A 21,694-nucleotide genomic window follows, 5' to 3' on the forward strand; every position below is an offset into this window, starting at 1 on the left:
ATTCAAAAACGCAAAATGAAAACACCGACCCACATAACCATCAAAACAGATCAACATGTATAAGTTTAACATGATATTTGAACAACACAAAACTAATTAATTTAACGAACTGATCCAATCAGTAAGTCACGTGGAAATCAAAAATGTCATATAATTTTTCGATTCACATGACATATCATTTTTATCAATACTTGACAAAGAAAAGTGAATAACTGTTGAGAAAAAGCTTAACAAAAAGAATAGAAAAAGAAAAGAAACTACAGTGGAGCGTTTTCTCCTACCTGCCACCTTTTTGCCAAGAGCCCAATAGGCTATCCTCACATCGGCAACAACAGAGTAGCCCAGCCTGCTGGGAGCAATGGGCCGCTCAACCAAACTAGTACGGATGAGGCGCTGGGTAGATGCGTTAGGATGGGCTGCTCAGAAAAACGGGATAAAAACGGGAATGAAAAACAGGACATCTCGGATTTTCTCGAGAAAAACAAAAACGGACGAAAAATGTTCCAATCATTTCTGTTCCGTTTCCGTGAAGCTTGTCATGTTTCCATATTATTTCCATTTTTGTCCGCAAATATGGAAACGATCCGAAAAAAACAGAAAACAATCCAGACAGGATAGATTTATCCGTACCGTTTGCATCCCTATTCTCATTTCGAACAGGGAAAATTTTGCTCCGATTAGCATGCAGCAGAGAGAAATGGGGCTAGGTGAAATCTTGGCTGCATCTAGAGGGCTGCACCTAGAGAAATTCTGGCATGAAAGCAGTTGTTCCAAAAGATTGAGCCGTAGAATTTTTTTTGCAAAAGTACATGATTTGACCAAATTCACTGGAAATTATGGACTTAGGGGACTATTGAAGAGAACCATACATGTTTGCGATTATTTTGCAAAAACTACATGTTTAACGAATTTCATTCCCTATCCCATACATGTTTGAGATGGAGACCAGTGAGGGAGAGCGTGGACTCCATCTCCCGTTCCATCTGCAACCCAGTCGCTCGATCTCAGCACCTATTGCTCGCGCGCGCACCCTCTCTTCTTTTTCGTCTATAGTTTGTGTCTCTCTTGCTCGCTGCTATTGGGCCCACGTGTAAGATGACGAGACGGAGAACAAACATAACAAAATATATTGTTTTGCACGCTTCACGCGACGGTGGCCGCTGAGTAAGGCTTGGCCAGCGAGGTTTAGAGTTTGGCTGGAGATTTTTAGAATTATCGGTATGCTTTTCAGTTCAGAGGAATGTTTGGGAAAATAGGCTAGACCTAAGGTTGGGGTGCGCGAGGTGGCGGGAGAGTGGCGGTAGAGGATGGTTGGTAGGCTTGTGTCTAGGCAAGAGGTATAAGGATGTTAAGTTAGCGTGGCAAAAGATGACATCAATGAATCCAGTGATAAGAGCACCATCAGAGATAGATATGGACGGGTATCAGAGGAGCTGAACATTAGAGAAGGAGGTTGAAAAAAAAGTTCCATCATTGGATCCGCATCTAACAGTCATGGGTGCCAATTGGGAAAAAAACAAAAACAGACACATGATCATTAGCATCCGCCATTATTTTGTGCAAAAGTCGTCACAAAATATACAGTTCCTCTGCTACCACCCCTTAAATCTGTATTTTTACGGGAAGCCAATCAGAACATATGCAGGTTCGTGAAATGTAGTATCTTGTTGTATATATAAGAGCCCATGCGAGGTTTCACAAGAATTTCAAAAAAAAAAAAAGATTCAATTGGCTTGAGTTTTGTAAACTGCCGCGCCCGGCAGACATCTTTGGCTCTTGACTCCTGAGTTTCTCCGTGCACAAATCGTCTGAAATAAACTGCATGCTTTCGTCTCCTAAGAACATAGTTGTGTGGCTATCGGAATACCCCGAAACTGGTTTCATCGTACCGTGATCGACCAACGATGATTGCTTCTGCGACTTGTGCAGGCGCACAGGCATAGCACGGTTCAGCCTTTTTTTTTTAATAAAGGAATAATATTTATTCCGGTCTTTACACAGAGTTATGCATGCAGCCGTTCATTATTACAAGGTTTAACAAAATATCCAGTATTCCGGATGGATTAAGCAAAGACAGGAGTGAATAAAAAAGCTCGAACCAAGTCAAGCAGAAAGTCTATTACTAAACAACCAACCATATCAGACGTAAATTTCCATCGTTATCGATTCCATTTTTCGACATGCGTCCTTTATAAGAGACCGATCCTCCGTCTTTTTAAGCAAAGACCAAAAACGAATCCAATAAATGCCCTGAAAAGAACCTGCATGGAAGAGTGAACTTTTGACCTGTTAAAAACCACATCATTTCGACTTAACCAAATAGCCCAACAAAGAGCACTAGCTCCAACCAAAGTGAGGTTTTTAAAATCTTGACTTATCCCATTAAGCCAACTATCAAACATATTGGAGACACTAGTTGATGGATTTAAGCCAAACGTAACCTTAACCACACGTCAAATAAATTTAGCAGAGTGACATTCGAAAAAAAGATGTTGTATTATTTCCTCATGATGACAAAAACAACATATGGTACTTCCTTCCCAACGTTGTTTTGCTAAATTATCTTTAGTTAGAGTCTTTCCATTAAACAAAAACTATAAGAACACTTTAATCTTTAGTGATAGATTTAGCTGTCAAAGATATAAGTTGTTTGGAATGACGAACTCGCTAATCAAAGATCTATACATCGATCAGACCGAGAATCTTCCAAGTTGATGTAAAGACTATTGAAACATATCACGACTATCATTAAGCTGTATAGAAGCCAACTTATGAAGCAAGTCATTCCAAGCTGTCATATTATTTTCAATCAGTGTTCTTCTAAAGGCAATATTGAGAGGTCTTGTCCTAAAAACATCTGCAATCGTGGCATTTTTCCTGTATGCAATTTGAAATAAAGATGAATATTGTTGTTTGAGAGATGTTTGTCCTAGCCAAACGTCCTCCCAAAATCTTATCAGATTCTCATTATTTAATGTAAAGGATCCCAACCTAAGGAAATCATGTTTGACAGCCATAAGATCAGTGCAAAATTGAGAATCTCCAGGTTTATGCTCCACTTGAGCAATTGTTTTGTTTCTCAGATATTTATTTCTTAAAAGGTCTTGCCACACCCCTTCTGCATTTATCAACTTAAAAAGCCATTTACTAAGTAAGCATTTATTTTGTAGTTCTAAGTTGAGGATACCTAATCCTCCTTGATCCTTAGGTGTACAAAGAATGCTCCATTTCGCAAGTCTATATTTTTTTTTGTGCCCATCAGATTACCAAAAGAAACAAGAACGATAGTAATTCAATTTCTCTAGAATCCCTTTAGGCACTTGAAAGAAAGAAAGCATGAACATGGGTAGGCTACTTAAAACCGAATTTATAAGAACAAGATGTCTCCTTTCCAACAACTCAATTTCCTCTAGAATCTCTCTTCAATTTCTTCCCACTCCTTATTTAAAAGTCTTTTATGATACATTGAAATGCCTAAGTATTTAAAAGAGAAAGAGCCGGATTTACAACCAAAAATCTGTGAATATTCAGCCTCATAATCTTTTGCTTTACCGTAACAGAAAGAGCCGGATTTACAACCAAAAATTTGTGAATATTCGGCCTCATAATCTTTTGCTTTACCGTAACAAAACATTTCACTTTTATGGAAATTTATTTTCAAACCTGAAAGCTGCTTAACAGCACATAGCAAGAGCTTCATATTTTTGACATGATCTAAATTATGATCCATAAAGAGAATAGTATCATTCGCGATTGGAAGATAGAGAGACAATTTTCAACAAAGTTAGGGATGACACCAGCAATTTGCCCCTCCTCTTTAGCTCGCTCAATAAGAATGGCCAACATATCCACAATCACATTAAACAAGATTGAGATAGGGGGTCTCCTTATCTCAGACCCTTTTTAGTTTGAAAATAATGTCATATGTCATCATTGACTTTTATCCCTACACTCCCTCCAGAAACCACATGTTCTATCCATTTACACCATGTGGGGGAGAAACCTTTCATTAGTAGAGTTTGTTGTAAAAAAGTCCACCTAACCTTATCATATACTTTCTCAAAATCCAATTTAATAATAACCTCATCCATTTTTTTCCTATACATCTCATGGATAGTTTCATGCAAGATCACAGCACCTTCCATAATAAACCTCCCAGGTAAAAAAGCGGTTTGTGTTGGTCTAATAACTTTTTGAGCTACCAAAGTAATTCTATTCGTCAAAATTTTTGTAAAGATCTTAAAGCTGACATTTAACAAGCAAATTGGTTTGTACTGCTGAATTTGAAATGCTTCACTTCGTTTCGGCAACAAAGTTATTACCCCGAAATTTAAGCTAAAAAGAGGCAAAGAACCAGAATGAAATTCATTAAATAGAAGCATCAGGTCATCCATAATTACTTCCCAGAATTCTTGATAAAATTCTGCAGGAAAGCCATCAGGACCAGGTGCTTTATTAAGTTCCATCTGGAAAATTGCATCCTTAACTTCTTTCTCGGAGAACGAAGTAGTCAACAAATCATTCTCTATTTCAGACACTTGAGGTCTATCATAACGGAGTGACTCATCTAAGGTAAAATCATTTTCATTAGGTGGACCAAACAAACCTTTGTAGTACTGTGTAATATATTTTTTCAAGTTATCAGTTCCCTCTATAATTCCTTCATCTTATTCTAGTTTGAAGATTCTTGTTTTCCTGTACCTCCCATTTGTTACTAAATGAAAGTATTTGGTATTATCATCCCCTTGAAGCAGCTCGGTTGCTTTTGAGCGTTGGAGCCATTTAATCTCCTCCTCTCTTAACAACTGAGCTAACCTTGTTTTAAGATGATTTTTAACTTCCAATTCCTGAGGCAACAAAGGAGAAACCTCTGCCTTTTTATCCGAGGAATCTAATTTGTCTAGTAGCTCTTTCTTTTCTTTCCTAAAAGAACCCAAATGATTTTTAGCCCAACCCTGTAGGTACTGTCTTAATTTTCTAATCTTATTTTGCCACCTATCTAAGACTGTAGCACCCTTATGCTCCATTTTCCACACATCTGCTACCAACTCTCGGAAGCCCTCTACATATAACCAACCTAATTCAAACTTGAACAAAGGCTGATTGCCGCAGGAAGTGGCCTCCCCTGTGTCTAATAAAAGCGGGTTGTGATCGGAGATGTCGCGATTTAAAGCTTGGACAATTGTCAACGGATATTTCTGTTCCCATTCAGTACTAGTTAAAATTCGATCTAACTTCTCGAAGGTCGGAATTTCTCTATTATTTCCCCATGTGAACTTACGACCGGATAGTTCGAACTCCCTCGAATCCAAACTATTTATTATAGCATTGAATAAGAAAGGATCTACTATCAAATTTGTCATTATTTTTTTCGGATGGGCTTCTAATAATATTGAAATCCCTGCCGATTAATATTGGCAACTTTTCAGAGCTACAAGAATGAACAAGTTCTGACAAAAAGCTTTCTTTGTACTCTAGTTAAGCTGCACCATAAACAACTACCAAAATCCAACAAAAGCCATCAGATTTGTTACGCAGAGTAAACTTAATATAAAAGTCACCAAAAGACACTCCACCAATATCAAACACTCTAAATTTATTCCCAAGAGAATGCCACCAGATCGCCCATGTGGTTCATTCCAATGCTAAAAAAATTCTCGTCCCCCACAGAAAGCACTAAGACATTGTTCTGAAAAATGCTTTCTGTTAGTTTTAAAAATAGCAATGAAATCAAGATGTTCCTCTTTTGATGTATAAAAAAAAATTTATTTAACCAAGTCTCTAAGACCACTACTATTCCAAAAAATTTCTTTCGTTAAAACTTAATCTGTTTTTTGGGTTATAACCTATATAGAGCTTATCCAATAAGGACACGTCACTTGGCTTATAGCCAAGCCATGTCAGCACATTCCTACGTGGCGTAGAGAGAGGGTGAATCCGGCGCATGCAGAGTCGCCGAGCTGAACGGCGCCGCCATGGATGAAGGCAAGGGCGGGGCAACGGGGGGCGAGCTCAAGGCAGCGAGCAACCTCGGGGCCGGCGCGGGTGAGCTCGGGCGTCGGGGTTAAGGGCGACGGCCGCGAGGGCGAACTCGGGCGGCGGAGACCTCGGATGGGGAGAGCAAGCCTCGTCGTTCTTGCCCGTTCTGGATGGCCGCAAGGGCGACCTCGGACGGGGAGGGCGAGCTCGGGAGCAAGGGTCGCCTTTCTTTGATGGAGCTCAGCAGATCTACGAGGGAGCTTAGTGTGTGTTGCTGTTGCTATTGGCGTGAGGGCCGTGTGGTCATGTGACTCCATTATGTTGATTTGGGGGCGTCGGTGAGGTCCATGAGCAAGATTTGACGGGTATTTGTGAGTTTGTGACTCCATTATGATGTCGAAGGGTAGGTGGGTAATAGGGAAAAGCTGACGGGTGGGTCTGGCTTAATACAAAAGAATTTTTATGGTGCTTTATAATGCTTGTAGTAGAATGCAGTATAGATTTAATTCAATAGTTTATGTAATTACATATATTTAGTAATTGTTATAGTATTGTTAATATTTATCCATTATATTATTGAAGGGCACAAGACCGATGGGTGACGACAAGCTGGGAGGCGACGGTGAACATTTATTGTTTTTAAAAATGCTCATACACTCCTATATTACTCACATGTACTCTATATACTATCTCTGGATAATAAAAAGTACTGTAACCGATTTCAACCATCTAATTTAAAATATAGATGGCTTAAACTACTGTAAGACCATCATAAAATTTTCCTAATACAATACTCTCTCAATTTAGCTTCAGCTTTCGAAGTTAAATTGTGATTAAGTTTTATTATAAAATATATTATTTATAATTACAAAACTTATATAGTGTAAAATTATTTTCAATTGTGATTCTATTTATATAATTTTTATACAGTAAGTATTCTTATAATTTAATTAAATATTAATCAAAGTATATAAAATTTAATTTTTTAAAAAAATAGATCTACTATTTTTAAACGGATGAAGTAAAAAGTTTTCGATTGTATGAGGTGGCCAGTTATGCGTGGCTTGTCAGTAGGATTTGTCTCAAAAATGACATGGCTTGGCTACAAGTAAGCCGGGTAATGATTTGGACCTAAATGTTTTTGAAGGTTTGGGTTTGCCAGTTTTGGTTGGGGTGAGAATGGGCTGAGGCTATAAATGGACTGGTTCGGTTTGGGTTCCCAATAGAAACGGCCGGGGGTGGTTTGATGTGAGCTCAAACTTTTTGGTTTGAAACGGTTTTAACCTGTGGGTTAAGCTACAGGTCGTAGCGAGCAGCAGCGACGACCCGACGAGTCCCCTCTCGAGACCAAATCCTTGACCTCTCCATGCTCACCAGTCCTGATCGACGATGGGCCTTGCATTATTGCTGCGTGAGGGATCACCATCGGACACAATCCCTTTTCCTCGAATCGACGGTGCCCGAAGTGCTCATTGTCATCCTCTACTTGCTCTCCGCCTCTCAGATCTGGAGGTGGTCATCAGCCCCAAGCTCTTCACCTCATCCTCTTTTCTAGAGCTCGCCTCCTTCTCGAATTATTGAAAGGATCGGTAACGGTTGAAGAGAAATGGTGAATTAACACTTAAAATCTAACTAGTTTTAAAAGTTTCATAAGATAAATCTATATTAATTTCTATTTAAATGTGCTCTAAATTTATCTAGTATATATTCTAGTGATCAAAAGATTTGCAAACTATTCTACAAAAGTAAATACACAAATATAGATTGCAAGAATGTAAATACGGAAGCGTAAAGACGATAGAGAAAATAAACTTGGCACAAGAGATTTTTATCCTATAGGATCGATGACATGAATACCACCCGTAGTCTACGTTAGAGCTCCACTAAAAATATACTTCCGGTCATCAAGACTATTTCAATCATAGCTTTTGAGTCACCAAGTCACAAAGACAAGACCTCAACTCAGATAAACCACAATGCCACAAAGATAAGATCTCACCACTAGCCTCTCTCCCGATCACCTATCGCCGTCTTCACTTCGGAGCTTGAGCCACCGCGTCCCTATACACGTATCTTGTTGTGTCTCCACACCAAGTCAGAGGGTCAATAAGCTTGAGCAAATCCAGCTCAAGGTGACGGCAAGTCACAAAGACTTCAAGGTGCTGACGTGCCACATGTAGCGAAAATAGCTCTATTATGTCATAATTGTGATTTTAATAATTAATGACAACCTAGTCAATGACACTAACATGTTTGTCAAGAATATATGTCTGTAGGTCTCATAGATGCAATACATGTAGAAGCCACCGTAGTCAAGATAAAGTTTGACTAAATTGGAGAAGTCTCAGGAAGATGTGCCTCACCAGATGATCCGGTGCTCTAGGTGTTGAACTCACCGGAGCATATTTAGCAAAGAGGAGAGAGACCTGAAGACCTCACCAGAAGGTCTAGTGATCAAAGAAGATACACACCAGAGCATTTTGTCCAGAGAAAGCTGTAGCCATTGAAGTCGAAGATCAAAACACCGGATGGTCTGGTAATCAATGTGTTGCACACACCAGATAATAAATAGTGCAAAAAGGCAAAATGAAGTTCAACGCATCGGATGGTCAGGTGATAAAGGCTGTGCATATCGGAGTATTATTTCCAAAGAGGGTTGCAATGACTTGGTTGGCTGAAGTCAACTCACCGGATAGTCCGGTGATGAAGTGATGTGCACCAGATGCTTTCATCAGAGCAATTTACACAGGGAAGAATAAAAGACTCGGATGGCTCAGGATAACTCACTAGATACTCCGGCGATGGAGATGAAGTATACACTGGAGTGTCCGGTGTTCACAGAGGCTTAAGTGGGGTTCCAACGGCTAGTTTGTGAGAGTGTACTTATCGGATGATCTAGTGTTAGTATTATTGTTATCACCAGATAATCCGGTGTTAACAACTTTTCTGAGCCATTAGGTTAAAGGCTAGTGCACGAGTTTAAGGCTATAAATACTTACCCACTCAGCTATTTGAAGGTGCTGGAGTCCAAAGAAGTTCATGTATACTTGAGAAAACATCCAAACCACCAAAGTGCTTAATGTGATTATCTAAGGTAATTAAGCACAAGATTAGTGAGTGATTAGTGATTATAGGCCTAGAGAGAGTGTTGATAGGTGATTGCTACCTAGAGTGTGGATCAAGGAGTGATCTAACCTTACACCAAGTGGTACATTGACACCTTGGAGTCTTGGTGATTCTTTGACAAGCTTATTAACCCTCTGACTTGGTGTGGAGTGGCGGCAAGATGATTGTACGGGGACGCGGAGACTCTTGCCATGGTGGCTCAAGCTATGAAGTGATCACGGCGGTAATGAACCAGAAGAGTGGCTAGTGGTGAGACCTTATCTTGGTGGCTCATCCGGGTGGATGCCTTATCTTTGTGACTTGGTGGCTTAAGAGCCGTGATCGGGTGCTGAACAAGAGCATATAATTTGTGGAGCTCCAACATGGACTATGGGTGTCATTCATGCCATCGATGCCACGGGAAAAATCCTTATGATGAATTTACTCTTTCTACCTTATTTACGTTTTCGCATTTATATTCTTGCAATTTATCTTCTTAGATAGGTAGCAAGCGTTTTGATTGGTAGAGTAGACACACTAGATAAACCTAAACCATATCTAGATAGGATTTGATATAGGTTTATCTTGTGTTATTTTTTGAGCTGAAATAGTTCTAAGTGTCCTAATTCAACCAGTCTCTTAGGACGTCACCGATCCCTTCACCACCCGGTATAAGCTAGGATCACTCCTTGATCCACTCTCTAGGCAGCAATCACCTAACAATACTCTCTCTAAACCTATAAACACTAATTACTCACTAATTTTATGCTTAATTGTCGTGGATGATCACTTTAAGCACTTTGGTGTCTTGGATGTCTTCTCAAGTGTCTTTGTATTTCTCTGTACTCCAGCACAATCAATTGACTGAGTGAAGGGGTATTTCTAGCCTTAAGCCCTCTAACTAGCCGTTTTTCTAAGCTATTAACATCGGATGATCCAGTGAGAACAATAGTATTAACACTGGATCATCCGATGAGTACAACCTCAGAAACTAGCCGTTGGGGCCCCCACTCAAAGCCTCTATGAACACTGGACACTCTAGTGTATACTTCATCTGCATCACTGAACTATCCGGTTAGTACATTTGAGCAATCCAAGCCTTTGTAGCCTCTTTGTGTAAATTACTCCGGTGTAAGCCTTCGGTGTACACAACACCTATCATCGGACCATCCCGTGAGATATTCTTTGATCTTCAACTCTTGGAAAGACAGGCGTCGGACCTTCTGGTGTGTTGATCTTCGTTCTTCTGTGCTTGGATTCTTCTTTGCAAGAAATAGTCCGTCATGCATCCTCACTAATCGTTGGACCTTCCGGTGCCTTGAATTTCCTCTACCCAGAAGCAAAATGCTCCGGTGTAAACTTCCTCATCTCTTGTCAGAATTGCTCTGGCGTGTACATTCTTAAGGACCTTTTGTTGCTCGTTGATCAAATCAAGAAGTTCTTGTTGAGAGGGAGAATCCTTATCAGATTCATCATCATTTACATCGCTTTCCATACCTTTGGTCATAAGGCACTTGTGCATTTACAACTTCCGTGATGACGATCTTAAGGAAGAGCTTCTTTTGGAGGAGTTGGTGGTGAAGCTCTCATCACTTGAGCTTGAATCTTTATCTTCACTCACCTATCTTCCCATGCTTGTAAATGTTTTGGCTCTTCCCCTTGTCTCCTTCTTGCTCTTGGTCTTTTTCTCTTTCTTGATGTGATCAATTATTTTGACCAAGTCTTTCATGGAGATTTGATGATTAATCTTGTTATTGATCGTCTTGATGTTCTTCTTCACTTTAGAAAAGAGCTTGACAACTTCGAGATCCATCTCTTTATCATTTGATGTGCTTTGCTCATCATCTTTATTGCTCTCTTCATCTTCATCTTCATCTCCATCTCCATCATCTTCGCTTGAGCTTGAATCTTCCTCTTGCCTTCTCATCTTTGCCTTCATGTATTGGTATGATACTTACTTACTTGTGAGAGCAAGGTTCTTAGCATCGGATGAAGAACAAGCTTCTACCCCCATGTTTAGGGTCATCTTATGGACGATGATGTTACCGAGTACTTGACTTAGAGTCATCTTCTTGATGTCATGTTGTCTTAGATAACAGAAACTATCAACTTGTACTTTAGAAGAAGAGCTCGAAGTATTCTTCTCACCACTTGATTATCATCAATTTGCGTCAAATCTAACTTATTGATCTCATTGACAAGAATATTCAAACGTGAGTACATGTCATTAGCATTTTCATGAGGTAGTTGCTTGATGCCATTAAGCTTAGTCACAAGAAAATTATATTTCTCATTACGCACATTCTTTGTGCCTTCATATATTTCAACGAGACTAGTTCAAATATCATGTGTATTGGTGAGAGAATAAACATGATTAAAGATGATAAAATGATACTCTTCGCCAATACATCTAATTGCATTTCCTTGTTGGTAATGCATTGTCTCATCTATTCCTCGGTGACCCTCTAAATATCTAAATCTTGGGCTTGCAAATAACAAGATATTAAAAATTTTCAACGGGGGAAGTTTGTGCCATCGAAAAGTGGAGTAATATGGGTATCCATCCCAACTCCGAACGTCACAATTCTAGGCGGTTAAACCTAATAAAGAACACGAGGCTCTAATATCAATTGTGAGGATTGGTGACGTCCTAAGAGGGGGGTGAATTAGGACACTTAGAAACCTAACCAGCTCCAAAAACTTCAAAAGATAAATCTATCTCAATTTCTATCTACATGTGTTCTAGGTTTATCTAGTGTGTCTATTCTACCGCTCAAAAGGTTTGCAACATATAGTCAATCCTAGCAAACTACTCTAGGAAAGTAAATGCACAAATTTAGATTGCAAGAATGTAAATGTGGAAGCGTAAAAATGGTAGAGAAAGCAAACTCGATACAAGGGATTTTTATCATGTGGTATCGATTGTATAAATATCACCCCTAGTCCACGTTGAAGCTCCACCAAGGATGTTCTTCTGGAAGGCACCCGATCATGACTCTTGAGCCACTAAACCACCAAGGTAAGGTCTCACCACTAGCCTCTCTTCCGATCAATTGCTGCTATGATCACTTCGGAGCTTGAGCCACCAAGGCAAGGGTCTCCGCGTCCCTGCACACGTGTCTTGCCGCCGCTCCGTACCAAGTCGGAGGGTCAACAAGCTTGAGCAACTCCGGCTCAAATTACGAGCAGTCACCAAAACTCTAAGGTGTCGGTGTACCACTTGATACAAGCTAGGATCACTCCTTGATCCCTTCTTCATGTTGCAGGACCTAGCTACAACCCACTCTAGGCCTAAATACTCTCTAATCTTATGCTTAATCACCTTGGATGATCACTTTAACCACTTTGATGACTTGAATGTCTTCTCAAGTGTATATGGGTTTCTTTGGACAGCCACACTTTCAAATGACTGAGTGGAGGGGTATTTAGAGCCTCAAACTCATGCACTAGTCGTTAACCTAACGGCTCAGAAAAGTTGTTAACATCGGATTATTCAGTGACAACAATAGTAAAATCACCGAACAATCCGGTGAATACATCATCAGAAACTAGTCGTTGGATTCCATTCAAAGTCATCCCTAAACATCAAACACTTTAGTGTATACATCATCTCCATTACTATGCGGTAAATATTTTGAGCTATCCGAGCCTCTGTAGCCTCTCTGTGTAAATTGCTCCAATGTAAGCCTCCGTTATACACAATGCTTATTACCAGACTATCCGGTGAGGTATTCTTCGATCTTCAACTCTTGAAAATATTTCTGCAGGAAATACTCCGGTGTGAAGTATCCGGTTTGTACGACACATGCATCTGACCTTCTGGTGAGTTGATCTGTTTTTCTGTGCTTGGAATCTTTTCTACAAGAATTAGTCCGGTGTGATTCTCCGTTGATCACCGAACTATCCGGTGAAGCCATCTGCATTCTCTCTTTTGTCAACAATGCTTCGCTGATTTTGTCCATTTGACACCAGACCATCCGATGAGGTATAACTGCCTCTAAACACAAAGCTCTGGTGCGTATAATTCTTCCAGCACCGGATCATCCGGTGACTACATTTTTCCTAGGACTTCTCTAATTAAGTCAAACTTTATTCTGGCTGCAGTGAATTCTTTATGTATTGCATCCATAAGACCTACTAAAATATTTACTTGACAAACATGTTAGTATCACTTACTATATTATCATTAATCACCAAAATCACAATAATATCCTAATAGTGCAATTTTATCTACACATGCCCCGCCCTACCCCTGTGCCGCCTCGTCGCCATGCCGCCCCACCTCGTCATGCCTGCCGGGCTGCCGGGCCAGCCGTGCCGCAACAGTGCCCGGGCCGACCCGACCCAGTATGATGGCTGGCGGGTCGTGCCGTGGACCGCGCCTCTAACACACTGGCCAGCACGACATAGCCCGTTAACCTTACCAGGCCTGTTGGGCCGGTGCCGGGCCGGTCCGACATGCCCATTTGGCCATCTCGTTTGAGGTTGTGGTGTGCGGCTCAATAGGATGACAAAACAGGATAAAATTGATGTTGTTTTCTACCAATTGGGTTGAAGTTGGGGCATTTCGTTGTAACATTCTTCAATTTCGGCATTTTTAAATTTCATTCTCTTAAAAAAAAAAAACTAGAGTTGTGATGTCTCCTGCCCCATCATGTTTTGTTCCCTAGAGACTATTTCACAATACAATGCATTATGATATGTAGGAAGTATTCTGAAGAACTACCATGGCTTATGTATCCTTGAAGGCTTGAACCCTATCTTAATCTTATCCCATTGAGTATCAAGAGAATCAGTGAAAAATGATGTCTTCTGCTTTTTTGCAGTGTCTGTGCCGGGAGTGTGCTCAACTATTAAGATTTCAGACCAACAAATGCCCCATATGCAGGCAACCTGTTGAGCATCTTCTTGAGGTTGAGGTTGATATGAAATCCTTGAGCATTCATCGAGTTATGCTAAATTCATATGAAAACATTTCAGGCAGTTGAGAACAAGTGACATTTGATAGATTGTGAGATATGTTCTCAACAAACTGATATGTGCGATAATTCTATTTACCTGTTCTGGTTGTCGGCTGTAATTTTATTTCCTTTTCTATATTTTTGGTTTTTAGTTAAAAAGTTATCTGATTTCTTCATCTTTTCTGATTTGAGATTGTCTCATTTTCTCATATACGTGTGACCGGGAGTAGATCCTCCTCTGTCCTCGTTAGTTTAGCACTATACTAACCTCGTCAGACACCATTGAGAGACACGCCAATGCTCTGGTCTAGACTATTTTAAAATTGGGTTGAAGAATCGGGTTAGAACCGCAGATCTGAATTGGTTTGGTTTGGTTTGGGTGGGGAAAACCAAGTGGGCTGGATCGGTTTTGGGGGGGAGGGGGGCAGCTAAGCAGGTGGGTTGGGTTGGTTTCTGAAGTAGGCTGACGTTTGAATGGTTTGGGCTATGTTCGGCTCGGTTTTCACACCATTATCAAGTTTAGCTATAAGCCTAGCTTATTTGGACTTGCTCGTATGGAGTCTGCTCCTCGGAGACGCTAAAACCCTCATATGCCATGGCCCTGCATAATCTATTGTCTTGACAATCATGACGCTAGAGGCAACCGTGAGAGAGAAGATGACACAGCGCATGGAAGGAAAGGGCCTCCCTATATTGGAAGGAAAATTCCTAAACGGGGTGTGTGCACACCGGTTATATGTACCGTTGGTACATTTTACGTATCAATTTTGAAGCAAATTAAAAAATGCTGAAAATAGTAGATTTGTATATGTACTTGTTGATGCAGCTATATTCCGGTGGAATATGATAGCATTACGATTTTATCAGCCATATTTTTCGCTTTTTTGTCTGATATGTAAGTGTTCAATGTTTCTTATGCATTTGTTTCGATTGGATGTTCACACTTTCTGGTTTTTAATATTTTGGTTTTTTTGCGTTTGTTTTAGTGGACTAGCCATTTTTTCAGTTTTTTAATGTTCCTATTTTTTATGTGTTTGTTTTGGTAGGATAACCACACTTTTTGACTTTTTTTTATGGTGTGTAAATATTTCGATTTTTTATACATTTGATTTGATGGGATGATATTTTTTATTGTTGTACTGTTTTTACGAATCTCAAATCACACGAACGGCGCAAATAACTGATACGTTGTCGACTTGCATTTTCCCTTGTATTTAGCAGCAGTGATGTGTATAGAAGGTTTCTCTGTTTTTTCTCTGTTCCGTCTTCTTGTCGCTGTGGGCAGAACGAGTAGCAGCAAAGATTCGAGCCTAAATGCTATTCCATTGCCTTGTGTACCATTCGGTTGGTTGCTTGTACTTGCCCTGTGATAGTCTAAATCCATAATTATTTTAACATATATTTTAAAAACTATAAATTTTAGTATTTATTTTAAAAATTTATAATTATTTTAACATATGTTAAAAAATTATAAATTTATTATTGTAGATCCACCTGTTATCTTATATGACATGTAATAGAAGAATTAAGCATATGTCCACAAGTTATCAGAGAAAAATAGGTGAATTCACGTTGAAAAAGTTATAATTTTTTACAATATATGTGAAAATAGTTATAGTTTTTAAAATAAATATTAAAATCTGTAATTTTTTATAATATGTGTTAAAATAGTGATAGTTTTTTAAAATTTACTGTTCTCTCTCCGATCGTGCTACGCTGGGAACGGATCAGCGAACTACTCTGCTTTTGCAACTCTTCAAAATAGGGACCGACGAAGGTCAGGGCGGTCTCCAAAAAAAAAAAAAAAGAGAGAGACGAAGGTCAGGGCAGTTACGTGCTTGCGAACACGAGCCACACCTAAAATCTTGACCAGGAACTTGGTCGAGCCAGCCATCTGTTGTCTGTGCCGGGCGAAGCGTGGAACCGTGCACGCAAGCAGCCTTCCAGCACCGGGCACGGGCAAGTCGTTTGCCCCCCTACACGGCCCGACCCAACGCTGTCTCTGGACGGTAGCATAAAAACGAATACGGTAAATCCTGTTTTACCAAAGCTCGTTTTCCTAGTAAAATGATATTTTGAGGAAATGAAAATGAAAATAATAAAAATTTATAAAGATAATAACGGAAATGATTTTAGGCTCTTTCTGTTGTTTTCAATTTTTTTTCCATTTTGGAACAGAAATTATAGTCGGTAATTACTGTTTCTTTTTAGCCCACGTATAACAATTGTGAAGTGTCAATACACAAGAGCCAAGCTCAAGCTATCAAGCCCAACTGCTAGCCTTTGTTCCATACTTGTTCAAATCCTTCCGATTGACAGTCATGGTCAATGCTTCATTCTGTTGATGCTTTTTAGACTCACGACGGAGGCAAAGCTTTTATCTTTTAGTAATTTAAAGGACATGTTATTTAATCTATGTATAACTCATGAAGCAGTGACTGTTGATAGTTTTATTAGTATCGTGATGATGTATTTGTTATCTTATTAAGCTGTTAGTATTTTTTAACCGTTCTAAGTATTATATTGGTTATAAAAAGTTTATCTGATACTATATATTTTGTAAAAGATTATGCTACTACAATAATGTTCTGGTTGATATGCTATTTTTTAACAGAATTTGTAGCCATCTTGCAACTTGTTTGGGTGGGTCAGTGGTGCGTTAGAAATCAGCATTTATCTTTTATGTTCAACACTTAATTTGAACATTATATTTCTATTCATGGTTCTAGCCCGCAGAGCTATGATTAGGTGCTTTTTTACAAAATACTGTTTTCGTCTTCACAATACTATTTCTAATTTTCTTGTATTATCGATATTATATTCGTTTTCAGTATTATTATTAACTTTGTTTCTGAGAAAATTTTGAAATTAAAAATAATTTAGGTCTTTTCCTATAGTTTTCGTCCTATAGGACGGCACCCGTGCGCGGGTCCCCGTCGGAGACATCCTCGCGACGTGCGCATTGCTGCGATCCAGCAGACGAGACGAGGCACGGTTGGCCAATACCGCCCTTCCTACCGGGATCCGGGCCCACAAGCCCACCGCCCTACAGCCACTCCGAGCCCACAAGCCTGGCGCCCCAGTCGGCCCCACACGTAAGTGAGAGTGGTTCGCCCCTATCGGGTCGGGAGGGGGCGCGGGGATCCGGTCACTCGCCGCGGCGGTTCGCGTTGCCTGCGAGGAGAGGAGATTGAGTTGAGCCCGCGAGGGAAGCTGCTCACCGCCGCCCGGTGGTTATAAGAGGCGCCTCTCCGTCCCCTTCCCCTCCTCTTCCTCTTCCCTCGCTTCTCAACCACTCCCTCTGCATCGATCTCAATCTGAGGAGGCAGCAGAAGCAGCCTGACGAGAAACGAGAGAGGGCGGATTGACGGAAGCAGGAGGGAAGCTGACGCGGCGGGGGCGAGACGGCGAGGAGGAATGGACGGGCACGGCGGCGGCGGGGCGGGTAATCTGACGCGGACGCCGTCGTCGCTGCTCCGGTCGCCGACCGTGCGGACCGCGTCCTTCCACGAGCTCAACGACCCGGAGCCCGACGACAAGAAGGAGCAGGCGCCGCTGGGCAAGACCCGGGCCCTGCTCCGCCAGGCCCACAACCGGTTCCGGCCCGGTCCGGTCCAGTCCGTGCTGCTCCTCGTCGTCCTCCTCCTCCCGCTCCTCGCGCTCGCCGTGCTCCTCCTGCGCCGGGGCGGCCACAACCTTGCCCTCCTGGCGGCCGCGGCAGGGGCCGCCCTCGCAACCGCGACCGCAGTCGCCCGGCTCCGCCGAGTCCGGCGCTCGCCCGCGTTCTCGGCCTCAGTGCAGTGGTTCATCGGCGAGGGAGAGGGAGAGGAGCAGCGGAAGAAGGGGAAGGCCGAGGCGGACGGACACGCGGTGCGGGAGGGCGTGGAGTTCTACAGCAACGGGGACTACTACGAGGGGGAGTTCTACGGGGGCCGCTGTAGCGGCAGCGGCGTGTACAACTTCTTCGGGAAGGGCAAATACGAGGGCGACTGGGTGGACGGCAAGTACGACGGCTACGGCGTCGAGAGCTGGGCGCGCGGCAGCCGCTATCGCGGCCAGTACTGGCAGGGCCTCCGCCACGGTCACGGCGTCTACCGCTTCTACAGCGGCGACTGCTACGCTGGCGAGTGGGCCGGCGGCCAGAGCCACGGCATCGGCTCCCAGACTTGCTCCGACGGCAGCTCGTACGCTGGCGAGTTCAACCGCGGCGTCAAGCACGGCCTCGGCTGCTACCATTTCAGGTAGACACCATTACATTGCAAAGATCCAATCTTTTGTTGCCCAGCCAACAACACGCCATTGCAATATTGATTAGTTTTTCTTTGGAAATTTCATTGTCGAATTGTGAGTACTGTTCGATTGCTAATTCTAGTTCTTAAAATCCGTTGCAGGAATGGTGATCGATACGCAGGGGAGTACTTTGCAGACAAGATCCACGGTTTCGGTGTGTACAGCTTTGCCAATGGCCATTGTTACGAGGGCTCTTGGCACGAAGGGAGGAAGCAGGGGTTTGGGATGTACTCATTTCGGAATGGTGATGTGCGATCAGGGGAGTGGGATTCCGGGACTCTGAAGAACACCTTGCCTCTGTCCGATCCGGCTGTTCAGCGCGTCCTACAGGTATACAACAATTTAGGATTACATATTGACAATTGGCATGCTTACTTGCTTCAAGAATTCTAATTGTCTCATTGTGCAATTAGGCTGCTCAAAGAGCTGCAGACAGAGCCTATTGCCTCCCGAGAGTAGATGAGCAGGTGAACAAGGCCGTCATGGCTGCAAACCGAGCGGCCACGGCTGCCCGAGTGGCTGCGATCAAGGCTGTGCAGAACAGAATAGATGGCAAGATCTGTCTCATCGATGTGTGAAGTGTGTTCAAGAATTGTGGCCTACACTTGTAAACTGTACATTAGAGTAGTGAAGAATGGCAATAACTGATTGCCAAGGTTCGCGACCGGAGCAGCACAACCGCTTGCCCCGTGTTGGAGAGGTCAGTATGGCCGGCAGCCACCAAAGGGTTGAGCTGCTGGTGTTTTCCCGAAGAGGCTCGGATTGTGCTAGACTGCAACTGGAGAGCTGGTGGTTATCTTCTTCCTCCTTGCAATCTGTAAGTTGTAGATGGTTCCATGTGTATCAATGGAGGAGGTGATCTGTCAATGGCTTTGTCTTCTGCTGCGCCTATAAGGTGCGTATGCGCAATATTACAATGTACATGTACATATGCTCTCTTTTTTGACGGAATACCTGTGCTGTCCTCTGTTCCTCGTAGCAAATGCTGCAATGGCAAATCTTGCCGGTTTGAACTTGTGGCTTCATGTGCAGTGATTCTCCATTTGTGATCGTACTTGAAGCTTGCACATGGGTGACTGTAATCTCTTCTGGCACCACTAATCCCTTGCCGCTCTATCTTACTGCCTCTGATCTATTTATCCATTCCCTGCATCTGGACTTCCTTAAAAAAAATCACTATTTTCAAGATCTCAGACTGATTTTCAGTGCAGTTTATAGTATACTTGGGTCCACTTGCTGCTCCAAGCTCTTGCACTGGGGTCATGGATAAATGAATCCTGCAGATGTTAAGGTAACAAATGCATTGCTGACGCTGTACGCTGGGTCCAGTCGCAGCCATAAATTTCGTTGCGTCAGGGAAGCAACCGCAGGAAATTTATATGGTTTCAAAAGTTCAAATCCAATCGTTCCATTGCACTACGTGAGACGCCATCTGCTTTGGCCGTGCACCGACGGCGATATGTCAGAAGTCTCAATAATTTCGTTTATTCATCTGGCCGCTTGTTCTTGTCGAGGTTCCTTTTGTAGTGACAGATGCAGATAAATGTTTGGCATGTAAAATATTCATCATCAGAACTGAGGATCATGGCTCGGAAGTTTTTTTGCAGAATTTGGCACTTGAATGTAATGCCTGAAGTACATGAAAAGTACAGCATGAGACTTCAGGACCACACCTCAAAATCTCTTATTACCCAATTGGTTTTCCAAAAAAAAAAATCTTACCCAATTCAACAGTTCAAATGTCACCTGAAGAACAGACACAATGGGGTTGAATTGAAGTAGGCACTCCAAATGGTAGCTTGTGTTCCATTGTGGATAACTCCTTGCATTTGGTTTGGATAAGCCGACCTGTAACTCTGCAAGGAATTTATAAACTGAAGCTCTTTATTTTTTTTAAAAAAACATCTCCTGTTAAAGGTACGCAGCTCTTAAGACAGGCGACAATTTGTCTGTTTGTATTGAATTGAATGCTTAGAGATCTGGTATTGTAGAATTGATTTCCTTCTGCTGTGTGCTCTGACCTTATCACAGTACCCATCATGTCATACATACACTTCTCTTTGACTTCAGTTTGGAATGGATAATTCTGTATTTTCTCAGGTTCAACCTGCCCTGCCGTTGTTGCTTGTGAGCATGGCTAGCTTCAACATAGATCCAAAAGAATTATGTTTGTTTTCCTTTGATTTCAGGTTTGGAATGGATGTTTCTGCATTTCCCCCGTCTCAATGCCTGCCCATGTTAAACTTCTCTCTCTGAAACGAAGTTAAGCTTCTCTTCTGCAGTCTACGAAACGACATGCGCACCGAGATGCTGCCGACTGTCGGATTCCATCGCCATACATGCTGCATGAAAAGAACCACTCGAGGCGTCCAAGTTTCACCAAAGTGGCCTTCACCCTACACAGTAGCCACAATGATTGTTTGCAGCACATGAGCCACTCCATACCAAATTGAGCATGACGTGCATCACTTCGGCCGGCTAATCTATTTGGAAAAGTTTCTTCTACATGCAACGAAATTGCCACAGCCGTTCAGGGAAGAAAATCTATTTGGAAAAGTTTTGTACTTTGACGTATCCAGCCAGCATGATGATATTCCAATCCACGATGCTCAAGGTCCCATCACGGTGACATGGCGGAACGAGATAAAGCAAGCTCTGGGAGGGCGACATGTCAATGGGGATAAGAACAGGGAGAACGCTGGTCCATCTGGTATGCGGCTTTCGTTGGTACGTCGCTTCCCTGCACCCTACGCGGTGCATTTCATATTGCTTGTTACGTTCTCTTGGACGAGAAGCTACTGCTGCTGTAGGCTTGCTCTTTCTTTCGGCATGCATTATTCAAAGCTGTCGCTGTTGGCCGAGGCTGGGCTGTGGACATGGTGTAAGGAGCCATGCATCTGCTTAATGTAGAGCAGGCACGTTAGGATAGCAACCGGTAGTTGTTAGTAAAATTAAGGAGTCATGTACCTATTATGTTTTTTAAAAACCATCAGTATAATTTGCAGATGTATGTATACACTTACATTACTACACACGTATTTATATAGTATCTATTAAAGACTGAAGATACGAAGTTTGAAGATTGATAAGGTTACCATAAATATCTCACTGTTCATGGATATGCCTCGTTGGAAGAAGCAATCTAGCGTTGTTTTAGGGTCTGTTTGGTTAGCGCCTAAGTTTGCCATATCTAATGTTAGTCACACCTTATATTTTTAAGCAATTATTTAATTAACTGTCACAACTATGATAAATCATATTTTGTTAGCTCTTAGCTAATACATCATAAACTCAGTTTTTTCACTAACTTTATCATATTTTATGGCTAATAATTTTTTGGTCATACTTTTTTTATAACA

At 41.8% G+C, this 21,694-nt stretch overlaps 1 protein-coding gene across 4 annotated transcripts; it reads left to right on the forward strand.

The window, feature by feature from the left end:
- Positions 1-17,204: 17,204 nt before the first annotated feature.
- Positions 17,205-21,310, forward strand: LOC133899028 (phosphatidylinositol 4-phosphate 5-kinase 7-like). Of its 4 annotated transcripts, none has more exons than XR_009906303.1 (4): positions 17,205-18,286; positions 18,437-18,665; positions 18,749-19,230; positions 20,525-21,310. XR_009906303.1 is itself a non-coding variant. In XM_062339920.1 (3 exons), exons 1-3 carry the CDS (start codon positions 17,463-17,465, stop codon positions 18,911-18,913), a joined length of 1,218 nt encoding a protein of 405 aa, XP_062195904.1. In that variant the 5' UTR covers positions 17,205-17,462; the 3' UTR covers positions 18,914-19,926. The 4 variants fall into 4 exon arrangements, 1 of the variants encoding a protein (XP_062195904.1); XR_009906301.1 differs by lacking the exon at positions 20,525-21,310 and adding an exon at positions 19,315-19,926; XR_009906302.1 differs by lacking the exon at positions 20,525-21,310 and adding an exon at positions 19,368-19,926.
- Positions 21,311-21,694: the final 384 nt, after the last annotated feature.

This window comes from Phragmites australis, chromosome 18 (genome assembly GCF_958298935.1).
Source record: "Phragmites australis chromosome 18, lpPhrAust1.1, whole genome shotgun sequence".
Classification (NCBI taxonomy): Eukaryota; Viridiplantae; Streptophyta; class Magnoliopsida; order Poales; family Poaceae; genus Phragmites; species Phragmites australis.